The sequence below is a fragment of the Melanerpes formicivorus genome, unplaced genomic scaffold (assembly GCF_026170545.1).
Source record: "Melanerpes formicivorus ecotype bairdi unplaced genomic scaffold, bMelFor1.0.p_v2 SCAF_27, whole genome shotgun sequence".
Classification (NCBI taxonomy): Eukaryota; Metazoa; Chordata; class Aves; order Piciformes; family Picidae; genus Melanerpes; species Melanerpes formicivorus.
The window spans coordinates 9,764,551-9,783,753 of record NW_027142379.1 but is presented as its reverse complement, the minus strand read 5'-3'; the positions used below and the strand labels follow the sequence as shown (position 1 = coordinate 9,783,753).

At 40.1% G+C, this 19,203-nt stretch overlaps 1 protein-coding gene across 1 annotated transcript in view; it reads right to left on the bottom strand.

Annotated features, from left to right (window-relative positions):
• The window catches only part of HHIP (hedgehog interacting protein), an 82,356-nt gene that overhangs the window by 59,522 nt on the left and 3,631 nt on the right, over positions 1-19,203 (bottom strand). The window contains exons 2-4 of the mRNA XM_068154062.1: positions 14,784-14,979; positions 7,538-7,694; positions 6,335-6,536 (exon numbers count right to left, since the gene is read on the bottom strand). Coding sequence (XP_068010163.1) covers positions 6,335-6,536; positions 7,538-7,694; positions 14,784-14,979 — 555 coding nt within the window. The remainder of the gene's footprint in view (positions 1-6,334; positions 6,537-7,537; positions 7,695-14,783; positions 14,980-19,203) is intronic.

Genomic DNA, 19,203 nt, shown 5'->3' with positions numbered 1-19,203 from the left:
GGATCATCTAGTTCCAACCCCCCTGCCATGGGCAGGGACACCCCACACTAGATCAGGCTGCCCAGAGCCTCGTCCAGCCTGGGCTTAAACACCTCCAGCGACAGGGCCTCGACCACCTCCCTGGACAACCCATTCCAGGGCTTCACCACTCTCATGGTGAAGAACCTGATCCTCACATCCAGCCTGAATCTCCCCACCTCCAGCTTCATTCCATTCCCCCTAGTCCTGTCACTACCAGAGATCCTGAGAAGTCCCTCCCCAGCCTCCCCGTAGGCCCCCTTCAGATCCTGGAAGGCCACAATGAGGTCACCTTGGAGCCTTATCTTAGAAACGTGCTGACCATTCACATACAGTAACTATTATTTCTTTCATAGTTTTTTTCCCCAGTTACATCAAGATATTTAAACCAATTAATGTGTTTGCTAGCAGGACAGGTCATAGGTGAGGTGTGGCCTCTAAAGTGCAGGCGCTTCAAGAGGTGCAGCTCTTCTGACCTCCTGAATGAGTGAGAAACCCCCACATCCTGTGCGCCCACATGGCTTCACATGTAAGTCCTGTGCCTAAGAGCAGTCTTCAGCACTTCCTTTTCCGCAGTTTCCAGTGGAAAGCTGAGGTGTACATTGGTTGTCTTGTCCTTTTTGCCACAGCACAGACAATGCATCATTTCAGCCTCTCACCAAAGATGTCCTAGAGGCTCCCCTTTCATACTCTCAAAGAGGAGTTCCTCTTTCAAAGAATACCCCAAACCATATCACAGGCTACTTTCATAGTCTTGTGCAGACTGTATAAATTGCTGCATTCCACTGCATTCTTCGTGGCATGGCAGAAGGTTCCTACCTGGATCACTCATGACTAAGGCCTTGCAGGAGTGAAATGACTTGTGCTCTGACCAAAAACAACTGATCAATGCACAGTAAGGAATATATCCAACTTTTAACTCTTCTTAAGACTATTACTTGGAAATTTGCTGTGTACAGACTTAAAATAATTGTTGTCAGCTATTTCTGTATTTTTTTCACTGCAAAGTTAATCTATTGACAAGGAATTACATAGGAATATAGCATTTAGAAAACTTTGGGGATTAAAACATATAAACTAGTCTTACTTATTAAACTGTAAGTAAGATGAAATTAAAAGGTGATTATGACTTAGGATTATGGGGAAATGTCTGTTAAAATGTTTCTGCAAGGAAAAGCATAGTCTTAGAGTAGAGAAGACGGTGACAGAGGTCAAGGAGTCTAACTCATATAAGCTTAACAACTATCTCCAATACCATTTCGCTGAGATTTTCTGTCCCTTTTCCCTCCCCTGCTCTTTCCTTCCTCAGAGCCCTTGTCCTTTACCACAGTATTCCCATAAGATGCACTAAGAATATTTGGTTACTAGCTTAGAAAAAGAAAAGACATGGAAAAAACCTCTCTCTAAACAAGTAGAAGTGCTAATTCCATAGCAGCAGTTTTAAGGATGCCCGTTTTGTAGGGGTTTCGACTCTAGGCAGTGTGTGAGGTGAAGTGCAACAGCAGTTCTTGTTGGCTGCACAATTTATGACCCTGTGGCCGGCAGATACACACCAGAGCCACACCAGAGCTTGGTCACAATCAAAAAAAAGTAGCAATAAACTGAAAAGAACTTAAGGGTCAGAGATGACGAGCAAATGAGCATGCAGCCCAACTGCAATTCCATACCTAAAGAGCTAATTCAGTCGGTGGATTTATAAGTAGAAAACTACCATGTAACTACAGGGACTTGATTTTATCATTGGCAGTATTAAGATGTAAACTTGGCTACTTCACACATTTCTGAGGGCCTTCGTTTTAAGAGCATGTTGGGAAGCCAAATGATTGTAAGAAAGGACCGCAAAGATGATTTATGGACTAACAGTTGCAGCCCTAGAGCTCCTTAGCTTTTTGGAAAGTATTTTGAGAGGTGTTTATAGCATGTAACTCCCAAGGGAAGTGGTAAGCTCTTCCTTTTTCTGTTGTTGCCAAATCATACCTCGATGCCTTCCCTTTGAACAATATATTTCAGACCAATACATGTTTTTGGGCTCTGGAGTTAAGGGGAGTGAGTGACAATTGATGAAATAGGTTGTGCTACATTTTATGGTGCCTGCCTGTAGTCTAAAGATCTCCAAAACTTAGGAAATACTAAGATAAAATAGAGCCACAGGAGTAAGGAAATTGGGAGAACTGCTAGAGCATTCAGCATTTTTCTGTAAGTCAGATACAATCTTGAGTACAAGGCGACTGATCTTGTAATAAGAACATATTTAGCACTGCTACATCACAAGAAATCATCAAAGTCAAGCATGTGGAATGTTTTGATCCTTTTCATTTTCTGAGTGTGTTATGGGATAAAATGGTATTTGCCTGATAGTATCATAGCATCATAGTATCATAGTATCATTCAGGGTTGGAAGGGACCACAAGGATCATCCAGTTCCAACCCCCCTGCCATGGGCAGGGACACCCCACACTAGATCAGACTGCCCAGAGCCTCATCCAGCCTGGGCTTAAACACCTCCAGGGACGGGGCCTCAACCACCTCCCTGGACAACCCATTCCAGAGTTTCACCACTCTCATGGGGAAGAACTTCCTCCTCACATCCAGCCTGAATCTCCCCAGCTCCATCTTCATTCCATTCCCCCTAGTCCTATCACTACCTGAGATCCTGAGAAGTCCCTCCCCAGCCTTCCTGTAGGCCCCCCTCAGATACCGGAAGGCCACAATTAGGTGACCTCGGAGCCTTCTCTTCTCCAGACTGAACAGCCCCAACTCCTTCAGTCTGTCCTCATAGGAGAGGTGCTCCAGCCCTCTGATCATCCTTGTGGCCCTTCTCTGGACACGTTCCAGCACCTCCACATCCCTCTTGTAATAGGGGATCCAGAACTGGACACAGTACTCCAGGTGGTTTCTCACCAGGGCTGAGTAGAGAGGAAGGATCACCTCCCTCGGCCTGCTAGCCACACTTCTCCTGATACTTTTAATGCATTTCATTACTTTGCTTAGCTTTCTGACAATAGACTCAGCTACATCAGGACTATTTTTTCCTTGATGATTAAGGTCTCCCTAAACGCCAGTGAAATCAAAGTATTACTGTTATTAGTTCAATAGCTTCCCATTCAAACTTTTTGCCTCTTTTCTCCTTGGCAACCACTTTAAAACAAAAAAGAAAATAATGGTAGTGAAAAGCAGTCTGACAGTGAAAAAAAAAGGGTATTAATATTTTCATTTCAAAATTGTCTGTGCTGCATAAATGAAGGAACAACTGTAAAACATTTCTCTGTAACTAACAACTCTTCACCACAACATAATGAAGCAGTAAATCACCAGAACAGGCAACTTTTAGTTTTGTCTTGTTTTGGTTTTTTTCCCTGCTAAATGCTTATTCTATTCTACACATATGCCACATACTCAGGGTACTCTGTAATATCAATGGGCACAGGTGATGGCATCAATCCTGGGATATATATTCCTGCATAGACGAGCCCAGGTGTGTGCTCTAGATTGGAGTTACAGGTGCACATCTCATTCGTGTCCTTACTCCACTTTGAGGAAAGACTGATGTGCCCAGCTTCTTTCTTTGCACTGCATTCTAGGCACAGGGAAGAAAAGGCTAAGAGTGACAGGAGGGACTTCAGCAATTGAGGCTCTGGCCAGCCTGATGAGGCTCTGGCCAGCCTGATCTAGTGTGGGGTGTCCCTGCCCATGGCAGGGGGCTTGGAACTAGATGATCCTTGTGGTCCCTTCCAACCCTGCATGATACTATGATACTATGATACTATGATACACCCATATATTTGGGTATAAAAGAGAACATTTGTACACTAATTTTTAGGGAAAAAGAATTGTTTGCCTTTTTCTTGCTACTATTGCACTAGGGTTGGAAGAGAGGTAATCAGGTTTTGCTTACTTCAAAGAAGTGTCTCTATGTTAATTCAGTGATAACATTATATGGATGATGTTCTATGGGAATCGATTAGATATTTGGGTGAACATCTATGAATCTGTGTAAATGAACGAAGGACCCAAAAAGGCAACATGTTGCCTTGGCAAGACATTTCACTAGAGCAGGAGGGCCTATGTTTAGTCAGGGGCAGCTAAACATTTGTTGATTTCATTTTGATTTCTCATATACACCACTATATGAGAAGAATCTGGCACATCAAGCAACATGTATTCATCCAAATTCATCTGTCTGACACTTGAGTAAGGCCAGAGGACACATTTAGTGGTTTTGATAGTACATTTTTTTTAATAGCTGGCTGTACACTATCTGCACTACCTACTGTCCACCCATATCATACTCTTCATTGCTGATTTCTAGTTTCAAAGTGTAGAACAGGTAAATAAAATTAAATACCCTTCAAGCAGTTTATTTTGTTGGATTAATTGCTACTGTTGTCACAATGATCTTGCATCCTTGTAGGTAAAGGACTATGGACAATGATTATGGAAATCAGACTGCATAGGACAAAGGTATAAATGTTTAAGGATCCTTGTTTTAAAACTACTGTTTGGATTATGTGGGGTTTGTTTTGTTCTATTTATTTATTATTTTATAAAATGTACTCATTCCTCAAATTCTTTCCCCTTTCTATTTAAGAGCTGGAGTATTGCTTCTAGGCACATTCCCTTTCTCCTTACCTGTGAAGTGCATAAAGCCTCCCTTCTTGCCAGCCTGCATTGAACTCTGCAGTACAATTATCCTCAGTCACTGGACTGTTATCTCAGGGAATTGAATTAGACCTTCTAGCTTACAGAACATCAAACTATTTACACAAAATGTTATAGTTGAAATGGATCCAGTTTAGACTATTATGGTTAGGGTAGTAAAGACTAAGAAGATCAGGTCACTGATTTAAAACAGAACTAAAAGTTGTATCTGAATCTGAGGGTAGCTGTTCGGAGTGTTATCAAGCAGGCTATTGCCTATTCAGAAGCATGGAAAATCAGGTTTCTATTTAGCCCACTAAGTTCCAGCTGTAAGAGTCTCCTCAAGGAAGGTGTGCTTGGACTGACAGCACTTCTGTGGGAAGCTTGTGTCAGTTTTTCACAGAATTTTCAGTCAAGAAATATGAAACAGTCTTAGATTGATGTTCAAAAATACCCCTAATAAGTCCCTTCCATTGTTTCTTTTTTTATCTTGAACATAATGGATGATTACCTACAGAAGCAGAGAGTGAAGTATTCAGAAAATCATAGAATCATATGAGCTGGTTCTTTTCCTGGAAAAGGTGCAACACATTTCATTTCTCCCTCTCTTTCAATACAAAAAAACCAAAACCCTCTGAGCTTTCCTCTCAGAAAACAATCCCTATCTTAATTAGCTTCTTGCCTTTATAGCTGAAACATAAAATGATTAGTTGGCATGTGCTATGCATTTTAAATCAATAGCCTGTCACAATTATTGAGATTACTATCGAGAGTATGTCAATGTATCTTTCATCCATGAAGGCTTTATGATATACAGTCCTGACTCTTCTAAGAGACACCTGATTGCAATTTAAATTCCCTTTATATATCTGCATTTTGCTTGCATTACCACTCTGAAATGCAACAAGAAATTAACATGGAACAACACTTAGGACATTTCCAAGGTGAAATATCCCCCAATAGAGTTAGGAGTTTTCCATAAGTACTTACCCCATACCTAGACGTAATTTCTTACCTCCACCCTCCAACGTACTCCCATCAGTGTCCACTCACCATTCGCTCCCCTGCCCATGAAAGTCTTCCCACTATACAAGATCAAACTGTTGCCCTAACCCACCCACATGTCTGAATTTAGAGGGTGAGTTGCTTTTTTTGATAGATGCTGTCCTGAAGCAGCCTCCTGCCAAGGGCAGTTTGTGCCACATTGGAGGCTGAACCAAGAGTGACTGAGAAACGCTGCCCCTCTCCAGGGGTCCCTGAGCACTCCCAAGCATCCTCCTGTGTCCAGCTCTCAGGGCCTCACCGAGCACCTGCAAGTCAAGGGATGCCCTGAGCCAAACTTGCTCCCACTGGACTCACAGCAAAACTCAGTGGGACAGAAACGAACTCAAAGAATGAAAATACAAAAACAATGCTGCAGGATTCTGCTGATGGATAGTTTCTTCTCCATTTAAAGTGAAGAAAAAATGAAGGGAAAGAGAAAAATGTGGTGACAGCTATAAGATGCTATGTTTTCCCCCCTGAAACAAGGAATTTTTCACATCTTTGCCAGATAGAACTGTAGTGTCTGTTGGCTTTAATCTTCTTTTTAATAAAGGAAATTTCTGAAAAACATTTCTTCCCCTTTCCACCATTTACAGGCTAAGATAGAATAGTAGATAGAAGTATAAAATCCAACCTTTATTCCACTTTGAACAAGCTTGTGTATATCCAAAAAAGGCTCCTTGAATATGTCTCCTTCAGGACTTAAAATCTTCACGTATCCTTCTTTCTCAAGAATAAAGAGGCGATGGGATCCATCCCCGCAGTGCACTGCTCCAACAGGCTGTCTTAATCCACTCACAACCTCCTGAATACAGAAGCAGTTGTGCTTGTGTTTTCTAAAAGAAAATGTTGAAAACAGTGAGAAAATTCTTCTTTCTCTCAACCACCACAGACAAAACGATTGCTCTGCAGTGATATTCAAATCTGTTATGCAATCCAGAAGAAGTTACTTCCTTGAATGCATGCAAGCAGGTAATGCTGAAAATGAATGTGAACATTACTTGAGGAAAATATGGCTTGTATACACGTCAGAGAAATGTTAATTAATCTTAGATCTAAAATTTAGAGGAAATTGTTTTAAAAAAAGATCAGTTTATGAATATGAAATTTCTACAACACAATAAATAGCAATTTGACCAGGGACAATGGCTTCAAGTTAGAGAAGAGCAGATTTAGATTGGATGTTAGGAACAAGTTCTGCACCAGCAGGGGAGTGGAACACTGGAACAGGTTGCCCAGGGAGGTGGTTGACACCCAGTCCCTGGAGATATTCAAGGTGAGGCTCAGCAGGGCCATGGGCAACCTGATCTAGTTGAGGATGCCCCTCCTGATTGCAGGGTGATTGGACTAGATGACCTTTGGAGGTCCCTTCCAACCCATTCTATGATTCTATGAAAAAAATTGCCTTCTAAACCCAGTTTCAAAATAATGACTTAGGATGGGACAATCTAATTTCATTGCTCTCCCACAGGAAAAATCATGAATTAACTAAATGGGAAATCATTAAATGATTATTGTACTACTAAACTTATTGTAGCTGTTTAGTAATGTTAAATGCAGGTAGAAATTACTTCCTATAACTAGGTATGGTCCACAGGGTGGCTCCAACCAGGATTCTAACACCTTTTCAGCAATGCAAATATCCCAATAGTACTGAAATCCTGGAGCTAATGTAACTTTCTCTTTTGACGTACACTAGCAGCAGCAAAAGAAAGTCACATCTGGAAAACACAGCTGCACAGCATAAGCACACACTGAGCTGTTTCACTGTTAAAACCACAGGCTTTGCTAGGGTGGGTTTTTTTTTTCAGATTAAACAGCATTTATCTTTATGAACCTGCTGATCTCTTCCTCTTTGTCGTATTCTTCCATGTGGTCCAGGGAATTAGAAGCTGGCCCTCGGACTTGTTTCCTTGGAAAATCTGGAAAGCATACACCACCATCTTTTCTTGCATAGTAGAAGCAAAAAACATCAGCTGTAGTTTGGAGAAAACCTTAAAAATGCAAAAGAGCATACAGATATTTAGTGTCTTGTCATGGCTGCAGCTTTGTGCTATCACACTAACCCTTAAAGAGACGATAGAGTGAGTGGAAAAAGAAGTCATTTTAAACATTTTAAACCCAGGCCTGCTCTGAACAAATACCAACTGAGTATTACCTTTTATAGTTTATTCCTATTTTCGTTGTGTTAAAACTTATTTTCAATCTGCTTAAATAAAAATACCAGTTCATTCCAAAAGAAACTACAATTCACTCATTAAAAGATTAAGAGACAGTCCAGATTAGAGACTGCAATACCCTTTGCCTTGACTTTTAACCCTACTAACCAAGTGTAGTCTCTGCTGTAAAGTAGCTTGAACAGCTTTCATGTAACAATGTTTAATTGGCTTGTTGTAGTTAAAATTTCAGTGAAGGCTTTGGTAGAAGACATACAGGGAAATGTAATGTGGTATGCTGGCAGCAAAGGACATCAGTGGAAGAGGTGAATAAGTGGTTATCTCAGAAAGAAAGAGGTACTGCTGAAAACTGCACCATATCAACATGCAGTTGGCCTCCTGTTGACTCCCAGCATTACAGTGGGTGAAGAGTCCCACCGTGAGGTCTACTCCCTCAGGCCCTATCCCCTGAAAATGGGGATGTGTATCCTGCTCTCATTGGAGCTGGCTTTAAGCTGTATGGGATATAATGTAGGTTAAACTGGGAAGGATTTTGAAGTCCCAGGGAAATTAAAAGTTGGTAAAAGGCAAGCCTTTGAGGAAAAACCCTGCCACTGCTGATAGTATGCTATGTATAATGACAGCAAAACCATCTATTTCTGTCCACAGACTTGTTTCCAGTCATTCCTATCCAGTTTTCATCATCAGTATTTAACCTAAGAAGACAGAATTTGGCTGGTTATACATGCAGTATTCTACTAAAACTTTGTTAAGATGATATGTCCTAAGTTTCCTTTGTTCCCTTTGCCTTATTGGCATGCTGTGTTCGGATGCACTATGGTCCAGGACATAACTCATAGGATACGCAGAATTAGCACTTAATTGGAATTAGAGGTCAAATTTATGCATGGCTTTACCACTTGTGACTAATGCAGTAATCCATAGATCTTGGCCATAAAACCTCTGGCTTACAACCTACCATAAGAGCTGATCAGGGACAGCTGTGTTTCATTGGGAAATGCCAATTTCTTAAAAGCAAAGTGTTTTCAGGAACATTATCAGTTTTGACAAAATTGTAGTGAACATGCTGTTTCTGGTCCAAATTCAAACTGCTGGTCTAAATGAAAGAGAGAGGAACGGACAGCAAACCTCGGATCGCTGTACTCCAATGTCTTATAATTAGGGCGTTTCATTAGGAAGAGGAATATTCAGGTCAATGGCCCTCATCTGTCAGGCAAGAGTTTGACCCCAAGTCTCCCATTTCCCAAGTAAATGTCCCAACAACGACTTTATTAGCTATCCTGGGGTGGTCTCTGTGGCTTCCTTCATGGAAAATTTCAAAAGAGTTCAATTTCTTCCTTATGTGGAATAGGAAAATTTTTTTAGATCCCAGAATTTTTGTGGAGTGGAAAAGCCTTTCCCACCCAACTATACTTCTTTTCATATGCATCTTCCTTTACAAATATTGGAAAAAGAACACGACAAAGCCTGACTTTGGTTTCTATAAAATCGTATCTGGAAACACATGGTAGTGTATTGTGGTGTAAAAGTTTAATTACCATGATTTGGAGCTTCAGTAAATATCATCTCTGAGGAGCTGGTTTTAATTTATAGTAGTTATTTGGAGAAAATGGGAGATACAGTTTCAAGTGGAACAACTGAAGAGGAACCCTGATATCATCATGGAGCAGTATTCCAAGGCTTGTAGACAGAATGCCAAAATCAAAGGTAATCTACAATCTTGCTGTTCGAGTTATTTGACTTGAGAATGCAGAGTTTTGTCAGTAGTAATTTATTTCTCTAGGCACAGTAGATCATTCAAAACAATGCAATAGCAAATTACAGGGGTACAATTTCTCAGAATTTATAGAGTATTCCAAGTATACCATCTACTATTTACCAAACATAAACCTGCTCTCGGCTTGGAAGTGATCTCCAGTCACTCCAGTGATCTCAGTCAGAGAAACTGAGTGCATAGCAAGTCCTTATTGTTTACTCAGTTCTCTTAAATAACAATCAGGTGCAAACTCACTTGACTAATGCCTTATGCAATGCCTTTTCTTATATGTAAGGTTAATCCCTTTTCCTTGTGAAATATTTTATCATGCACTTAAGTACATGTTGCGCTGCAGTTGCCTTTTGCTGTTTAGCAAACCCATCGGCAGGTTCCAGCGTAGGATAAGGTTTATGTTGCCCTTTCCTCCGAAACGCTTGTAAAAAAGGAGGTTTGAATTAAACGCTGAAAATTAGTTCGTAAATTGCTAAAATGCTGTGTGACCAGAAGGAATGTAACCTCTGTAAATACAGTTTCACCTGTGTATTAGGGATGGAATTTTGTTTCATAAAACCCACAGTCATTTCCACAACCCCCTAAATCTCCTTGTATTCTGCGTGCTAGATTCAACCTACTCATAGCTTCACTAAAGACTGATAGAAAAACGTTTGCTTCTACTCTCATATCTGCTTGTGACCGTTTAATGCTTGCTGTATTGTGCTTAGATTGTAAGGTCTTTAGTCTGGAGTTTGCCATTTTGTTCAGTGTTTGTACAGTATCCAGAAAAAATGGTCCCTGACAAGTGCCCCTAAGGACTAGAATTGTTTGGGGGGAAAAAAAAGAAAATGATTATTTTTGCTCAGTCTGAGTTGATTCCAATACAGCTCTGTCACTGTCCTCTGTGAGAGCTGTGCCTAATAAAGCCTGCAACATTTGGGCCTGTGCGAATTTCTGTACTTATTCCTTTATTTTAAAACCTCACACATATCATTACAAATGTCCTACCAGCTGTGTGTGTGCTGACAGAGCAGTGCCCACCTTAACAAAGGAAGCTGAAATCACAAAGGAAGATTAAACATCATGTTTAAGTGTTGTACGTGTCAGATTTTGCTCAGGCTTGCTTTTCCATGCTTTTAAATCTTTCTGTCTTGCAAACAAGAATCAAACTACAGACTTTTCAGTTAAGGCAGTTCCAGTGAAGGCTTTCTGTGTTCCCCTTTATAAAAACCGTGGGAATAAGTTGCATGATTTCAAGCCTTTTCAAAGGCAAACTTCGGCTCTCAGCTGATCCTCACCTCCTCTCTCTACTCGTATTTGCAGCCAGTTATTCCTCACACAGTATCTTCCTTCCTATGCTACCTTCACCAAATTCCACTTTGTTGGATACTCTTTTTACCCATCCTCTTATTTGTTACACAACTCACAAGTTGTGGTAGCACTTGCCCCAGTCTTTACAGCAAGTCAAGTTCCCAGGCCCTGCCTTCCTCATTTGCACTGCAGACAGGATTGAATATCCTGCACTGTTCTGAGGACACTGGCTTAGAGAGCATCTGGGAATCAGGCTCACCTGCTATGAACTATGAACATACAGTTCAGTAGTGTACAAAAAAAGCATCTTCCTCTTCTTTTTTTCTGGTTTGGTTTGCACTTTTGACAGCTGGATGTGAATTTGTTCACAAACCCCATATTCTCCTCTCTCTGAGCTCTCACTGAAAACTAAATCAAAGAGCTGATTCCAGGCTGATTGTTTCAAAATGTAGTAAGTTCAGTAGTAGCTCACCCTATTTCCTACAGGTTTTCAAGTGACTAGTGGCCATCTTCTTATTCTCACATGTTGCACATACCTGTGTACAGGAAGTGCCATGATTAATCCCCTTGCTATTTTTGTTATCAGGACAAACATTATGAGCCACTACCATCTTTCTGCAGGTTATGTTGACTGACTATTAGTGGACCATGTCAGAACTTCTGCAAGTGTTGTGTGAATTGCAGAATTCCTTAGATTTCCAGTAGTTTGGGATGGGCTGCCCCTGTTTCGAGGTAAAAAATTAGTATCAAGCATCTGTTCCACTAATGCCTAGATTCAGATCTGGGTCTGGATTTGAATTCACCCGCAGTCATCTGGAACCCATTGCTTGAAATGAAAATAATGGAGAGCACGTAGTTCAAAATCTGTCCGATGTCCTTGGATAACAGAATGCACTGTGGCTGTGGCATAGGTTTATCCTTAGAACATATCACTTCCTCTGGCATGGATCAAGGTGCTGCTCATAGTGCCTAAAGACAGAATCAGCCATGCCCTTCTTTAGTAGCTATATGAATAATAAATATCAGGCAGTCTCCTCTTATGACCTTGGAAAACATAACATTAGTATTGACTGCAGATACTCCATTAAGTCACTTAACTCCAGTATCTCCGTCAGTAATCACTTAAACTGACACATACAGTGACGCTTAATGAGAAATAAAGAGAACAGTCACCTAGGATGAAGCAGGGAAGTTCTGCTCTCAGAGACTTTGTGACACATTACGCCCTCCTGCATTAACATATCCATACAATTCTAGCAGCTGTTGTTATGATGTCATTTGAATAACGAATCAGATCCAGTTGTAATCTGGATATTCCTAAAGAATTAACCATGGATCCGTTAAGAGTTTTCATCTTTGCAAAAGGAGACAGAACAATAAATGATTTTCTGGAGCTAATTCATGAAAAAAAAAAGGATGTCTGATTTCTCGGTCTTCTTGCTTAATGGGTACTGCTAAAATTTCAGCTCTGGAAGAGCTGCTTGCTATGTTAAATCGTTACTAATACTTCTCATTTGAGTGGGACTTAAGGGATAAAATTATTTTTGTAGTCAGCAATTTCCTCAAACTCCTTTGTATTGGTGTTCAGAAACAATTAGCACTCCCTAATGGAGGAAGAGCAATTATATGACTTTTTAACAAATACCCAGTGAATCATTGCCAGAGACCTTGGGTTTGGGGGCCTGTTAATTTCCAACTCTTTGTTTAATCCTCCAGGCTAAACTGAAAACATAGCTGCCACATTTTTTTTTTCTTTCCTTTGCAATAAATATTATTAGGGATATACAAGTCTCAAAAGTAAAATAGGAAACCCAAGTAAGTTGTTATTTGAATTATATTTTAGAATGTATGAGACTATTAAGCTGCATTAATTAATACATTAACAAACTACAAATCCTATAGGCCACCTTCTCAAAAAGAGGATGTATCAAGGACCAGTCAGCCCACCGAATTAACCCTGTTGGTAGATGTAAGCATGCAACAACTTCTTGTTAGTACAATCCACTTTCAGAACAAGTATTTAGAATGATTATTAGCATCTGATTGATGTAGGAAAAGTCCTATTTTAACTGAGGCTAAAGTATGTAAGCTCGTTCCCTGCAAAGCACAGTGCTCTGTCCAGTGCTAAAGTTATGCTTTCATCTGGTTATCTTTCAAGGCAACCTGGGTGGTCACAAAAAGCACTTGACATCTTGATGCACTTCAGCAGTTTTACATATACACAAACTTTGTAGAAAAATAAATTTGTCATTCGTCACCACGTATGTTGAGCTGAGGAGTGAGGCTGCTGTGGCTACAGCTCCTGTGCTGCTCTGCCCTTTCTCATTCTCCCTCCCTCCCTTTGCCTTCTCCTTCTTTCCTCCTTTTCCCTCTTTCACTTTTTTTCCAATTAAGCAAATTGTTTTCTCACGACCACAGATTCTCACAGACAGACTATGAGGGTCTTGCTCTGCAGAATGTGCTAACCATTTGCACCAGCTACAAACTCACATCAAAAAGCCTTTACGCTGACTTCTTACATGGGCCAAACATTTAGAGTATCTGATCTGTTATCGCTGTTCAGCAGGCAGTCTTGGCAACTGTGATCTGTTCTGCTTTGCTTTGGGGAATGTGATAAAGAGCAAGAAACAGCTGGTTTAAGCAAGTCTTAGAAACATCTCTTAGTTTATAAAGACAATAATAATATTTTCATATTTGAATGGGTTGAGATACACAGTAAGGGGAAAAAGTAAGTAAATTCAAAATGTTTTCTCAAGTCAACACAAGAACACAGCAAAAAAAACAAAACCCTGCACTCTTGGGGTTTCAGAGCAAACAAGTACACACTGTACACATGCAATTAAAACACCCTCCTCCAAATCTCATCCACTTAAACTATCCCCTTTACTCAAATAGGTTTATATTATATTACCAAGCTGTGTCCACATGTCCAAAATGACTATTTACTAATTCATTTTTCATACCATTATCAACTCTTCTTTCCCCTCCCCCCCCCTCCCCCCCCCCAGTCTGTGTTGCTGGTAAGAAAATAAATCTTAACCAGTTTAATTATTTTCTCCTGTGTGGCATTACTTGTAAGTAGTGTTTGGACAGGGAAAAAAGCATAGTTTAAAAATGACAGTCTTAAACATATAAATAATTTACTATTGAGAATACCAAAGATGTTATTTATAGCTGAGACAGTATTCTACTGTCCATCTCCTGTGGTTATTTTGTTGATACAGTTACAAGTGAAAGCACAGATTTGGTGACAGTCCTAGACAACACAGGTCAAGTTCTGGTTTTGGTTATGTCCAGCTAACTCTACAGTCTACGGTGAGGAAGTGTTAGGCTAGTTAAGCATTTGGTTGTTAACAGCATGTTGTAAGTTACTCAAAGATCACAGAAGTCTATCAAATAGCTCCCCTTGACTTCAAAACCCTGTGGAAAAAACATGGTTCTAGGGTAACAAAATGAGAAATACCCCTTTACTCATCAGCTTTGAGTATACAGCAAATAGCATCCTTTATGTCCTGTGTTTTAAAGCTATCTCTCATTGAGAATAGCCTTTGGGATGGCCAACTGCTTCTTTACATGACATGAATGCATGAGCTAGTATTTCAACAGAGGTGGTAGTTTCAGGTGTCTTTCACAACATAGAGAGTTTAATAGGAGGGTGGCAAGAAAGTGCTCAGAATTATTTCTTTACTACATAAACCCCTGAGATACTCTGTTTTGCTTGGATAAAATCCCCTGGATATCAGTGGGGATTGCACCCAGTGAAGAGCTGGACCTATAACTGCTCAGGCAATATCAACATTTCAAACTAGACATCCCTTAGCCCCATATTTGGTTATAGGTTTTACCTGGTATGTGACCTCTGCAAGTATAATAGAATTCTTTACAATAGTCTTTGCACAGGTAGGGAAGAGTTAGTTGTTTTTCAGGTGTTTCCCCTTTCTCAGGTGAGTGGAATAGGTTCTGAGCGTGAGGTGAGCAGTGTGCACATTTGATTTCCTCCAGTAGCTTCGCACATTCTGTGTTGTTGGTAACAGAAAGTATCTGCAAGCCACAAACCAGAGACAAATAAACATAAGACCTGCTTCCTTGTCTTGCACAAGAAAAACAAACAAACAAACAAACAAACAAACCACATGATCTAATGCAAAAAATACTGCCAGTGGAACCAACGCAGTTAATGCAAATGCAGCATGTTTCATGACACTGTTCTGGATATGCAGGAGTGATTGCTATGCAATATGTCATCAGTATTCTGAGATTTTAAGCACTTGCTTCTCTTTCTTAGATAAGAATAGTACTCATTTTATGGAATCATAAAATCATTAAAGTTGGAAAAGACCTCTAAAATCATCAAGTCCAAGCATCAACCCATGACCACCATGCCCACTAAACCATGTCCCTAAGTGCCATGTACTCTGGTAGAGTCACCAGAGATAGTAGCTCCACCACTTCTCTGCACAGCTTGTTCCAATGCCTGACCAATGGACTCATGTTGCAGATGGAGCATTTTAGATCACTTAAAAAACACTTGTCCACAATCTCTTAATCACAAAGTCAATGTATGAACTAGAGAGGATCTAAGGAGGAGCTACAGCAGCAGGCCTTCTACCCATCTGTCTTACAAGAAATACTTTAAAACCTAACTTGTCAGGTGACCTATTCAAGTCATTGAAACACATGAGGTAAAACCATATCAAGGTATTTGTTAAATAGGTGTATCTTGAGCACCACCACAGTCCAGCTACTGGAATGAATGCAGCGGAGTTCAGCAGGTGCCTTTGGTTTTCATGCTTTAAATGCTGCTCTGCTTTTTGCTCTCATGCAAGTCACTTGGAGGTGGGAAAAGCTCTATGTTTGCAGACACTTCCTTTTGTAAGCAAAAAAGTAGACTTTGTTTGCCTCTAGACTGAAACTGTAACTTTGTCCTGAAAGGGGAGCATAAATTACATGTAGTACTTGAAGAAGGACAAAACCACAACTGATGATATGTTGAAGTAAACACGGGAGCCTAAGGAGCACAGTGGCGTCAAATGGTGAAATATAATGGAAACCAGCATAATGGTCTTTATTAGTCTTTGAATGTAGTGCACCTTGGTAAGCTCCTGTTAACCACACAGATTGTGTTCTGATCATTCACCCTAATGGTGGGTAGTGGGAAATGTGTTCTCAGTTGAGAGTGACTGAGTCTGACCTACCGCAAAAACAAAGCTCAGGTTCTTCCTGCTGTTTGTTTAATGGTTCTATAAACAATGACTGTAAGACACTTACACTAAGAAATGCAGTAAACAACACTTGGAAATAGCACATTTGGAAATACTGGCACAGTTTTGCTACAGTATGTCTCTCTGAGTTGATCTGTAGAAGGACTTTCCGATGTCGTTCCCTTGCAACATAACATTAAAGTGAATTATCTAAATTGCTTTGGTTAAAACAAGTTATTCAATACATGAAAGCTCTTGACATGTTTGAGTATGCTGTCTCATAGGTAGGGTCTCTTCTAGGATGCAGTCCTGACCTCAAGATCATAATCACGTAAACCTCAGACACTTGAGAGAAATGCACTGCCCATTGGTTTAAAGAGATTTATATTCCAAAGATTACACAATGTATGTCCACACAGTCACACAAAATCCTATTGAAAGGAACAGTAATTTAGAAGACAAACTGTCTCCAGGAAAATTTAGTCTTCCCACAGACATATTATCACAAGGCCATCTGAAATGTCTAGTAAAGTTTAGTGGTGTACGTTGGATGGCTGATTAGAAGAACATCATTTGGCTTCTACCCTTGTTCTGGAAGAGCTGCCATTGGCTTCAGAAACGATTCCTCCTGTTTTGCCAGGATCATTACATGCTTTAAATGTTCTGTTCTTTAGACTATCTGTTCTCAGCCCATCCTTGGTTTCACAGCACCTGCAATTAAGTAGAATCACAGAATTTAGGTGGGAAAAGATCTGTAAGATCATCAAGTCCAACCAGTCACGTGACTAACATCTGTCATATCTGGTTTATTCTCTCTCTGCTTACATCTTTGTTTGGAGAGGGCAGTAAGCAATTAATTGCATGTTGTGTTTATGGCAAAAGATTTGCAGTGGCCCTGAATTCTTTGGGGAATTTTTTTCTGCAGCCACTTTTTTTCTCCTGAGAAAAGTTATAGTTCTTTTTGCCAGAATGCTCACTTGGGCCATAGCAGCAGAACTGTTAACTTTAGTCTTCTTTCTTGAGTTTCAGATGTTGTTCTAGATGAGGGAAAATGCTTTGAAGACAAGAACCAAAAATACAACGATAGTGACAATAAACTATAAACAAAATACATGGTAACTAAAACTTTCAACTTGGCTGCCCAGGATTGCAATCCAGGTGGTAGAGAACACACTTTTTATGCTTGCAGTAATCCACACTGCTGAGGCTTCTGCAGTAGCTGGGCTTTCTTAAGTGATGATGGCATCCAGACTTTGGTACTCGGTGTTACTGTGGTTCTGATGGGAAGTGGCCAGGATAATTCAGTGGTCATTGTCCGCCTAACAGTCTGAAGCCAAGAGGGGATGTCTGAAAGCACTATCCATAACTGCTGCTTTATATGCCTAAAGTAAGGATGAAATGACCTATTTTGGTGTTTTTACCAAAGGAAAGCACACCATGGCTACAGACTCTTCAGAGGACTTGCCTACATTGAGTAGTATCACCTGCTTTGCAAGAGTCTCAGATGTTTTCCTCAAGGAGCTGATCTCAGGCGGCAGGCTTTCTTGTGGTAGCAGAATGATGGTGTGTTTAGAAGTATCAGTAAATGCGAGGCATTGATAGGTAAATATCCAGTGTGTTTATTGAATTAACTCCATAGTGATGCAGATAGAAAACTGTACTTTCTACTGGAAAGGCTCCAGAATGTGTTGTGAACAGAAGGAAAAAAAATAAATGACAGGATAGCAAAGCTAATTCACTGTTTCTTGTGGAAAACGTAATTGACATTGCCTGGTGATACAGGACAAGTAATGCTTGCCAACATTTCAGTCCTCAATGTTAAGACAAAAGGATCCTAATCCCCCTGAGCAGCTGCTATCCAGGAATTAACCACAGGAATTCACCCCCTCATGTCATTTCTGGAATGCATCTTGGTCATATAATAGCTAATCAGAAGATTAAGGAATAAGAGTCAATCAATTATCTGAAAATCAAGTACAATGTTACTTAACTTTTAGAATGCTCGAGCGAAATAGAGTGGTAACATTTCTCTGTGTGAGGTCTGATGTATAACTCTGTCCTGGCTGGGAGACAGGACAACTGCTCCAGTCTGAATTTCAGTGAAGTCAATAATGTATGTATCCTGGAGTATATTAAACCAGTTTCAAGTGAAAGCTGAAATACCTATTTGAATGAAGCTTCTTCTGTTGCATCTCTACTTTGAAAATGACCTTAAAGTTGACAATGGCTTTGGTCTTTTGAAGAAATGTAAACTAATTTCCTGCTGCTTTAAAGTCATATGTGAAACCATCAGGCTGCAGTGGTTTAAACTAACTGTGCTCTGGAAAATATGTAAAACTTCCAAACATTTATTGCAACATGCCTAATAATGATTATGCCTGCTGCTGACTAATTTACAACATCTGTAAGATCATCCTTTAATCTCTAGCCACATGAAAGTAAAATGAGTAGACTAAAGGTAAGATAAATCCTGGAATGCACAGGAAAGCATAGCATACTAAATTGGTTTATCAACAAAAAAGAAGAAACAGAAGGCAATGCAATAGACAGAAATTCTTTACGCCGGATGCTGTCACTTGTTTTGTGTACCCTGCCATATCTGGCTTGAGAGGGGCAGCATCATTTTGATGTTAGGGGAAAAAAAAAAGGCAAGCCCAGTGAACTAAGTCATTGCATTAGGATGTATTTGATATCCAAGAATTTATGCCTAAAAATCATATGCTTAGGGGATTGTTCAGCTGTTGGGTTGAACATATGCTTCTTCTGTATTATAGTGCTGGATTATGTCATTAAAGAGTTCAGTTTCAATTTTAGGGTAATATGTAAATAGATCATTGTACTTAGGCAGCTGTTAAAGGGACCCCAAGATGAGTTATTTGTTTAGTTGGATGTGTTCAACAATAGCCTTTGTTCGTGAAAGAGCCAGAGCAAACAAATGATTGTAAAAGGGCACACTTGAAAACAATTACTTTTCACCCATTCCTTGACAGCCTTGGCTGTGAAACCATCCAAGGTAGAGAGGACTTCCTCGCCTGTTGGGCTGCAAGTAAACTTTTAGATAAAC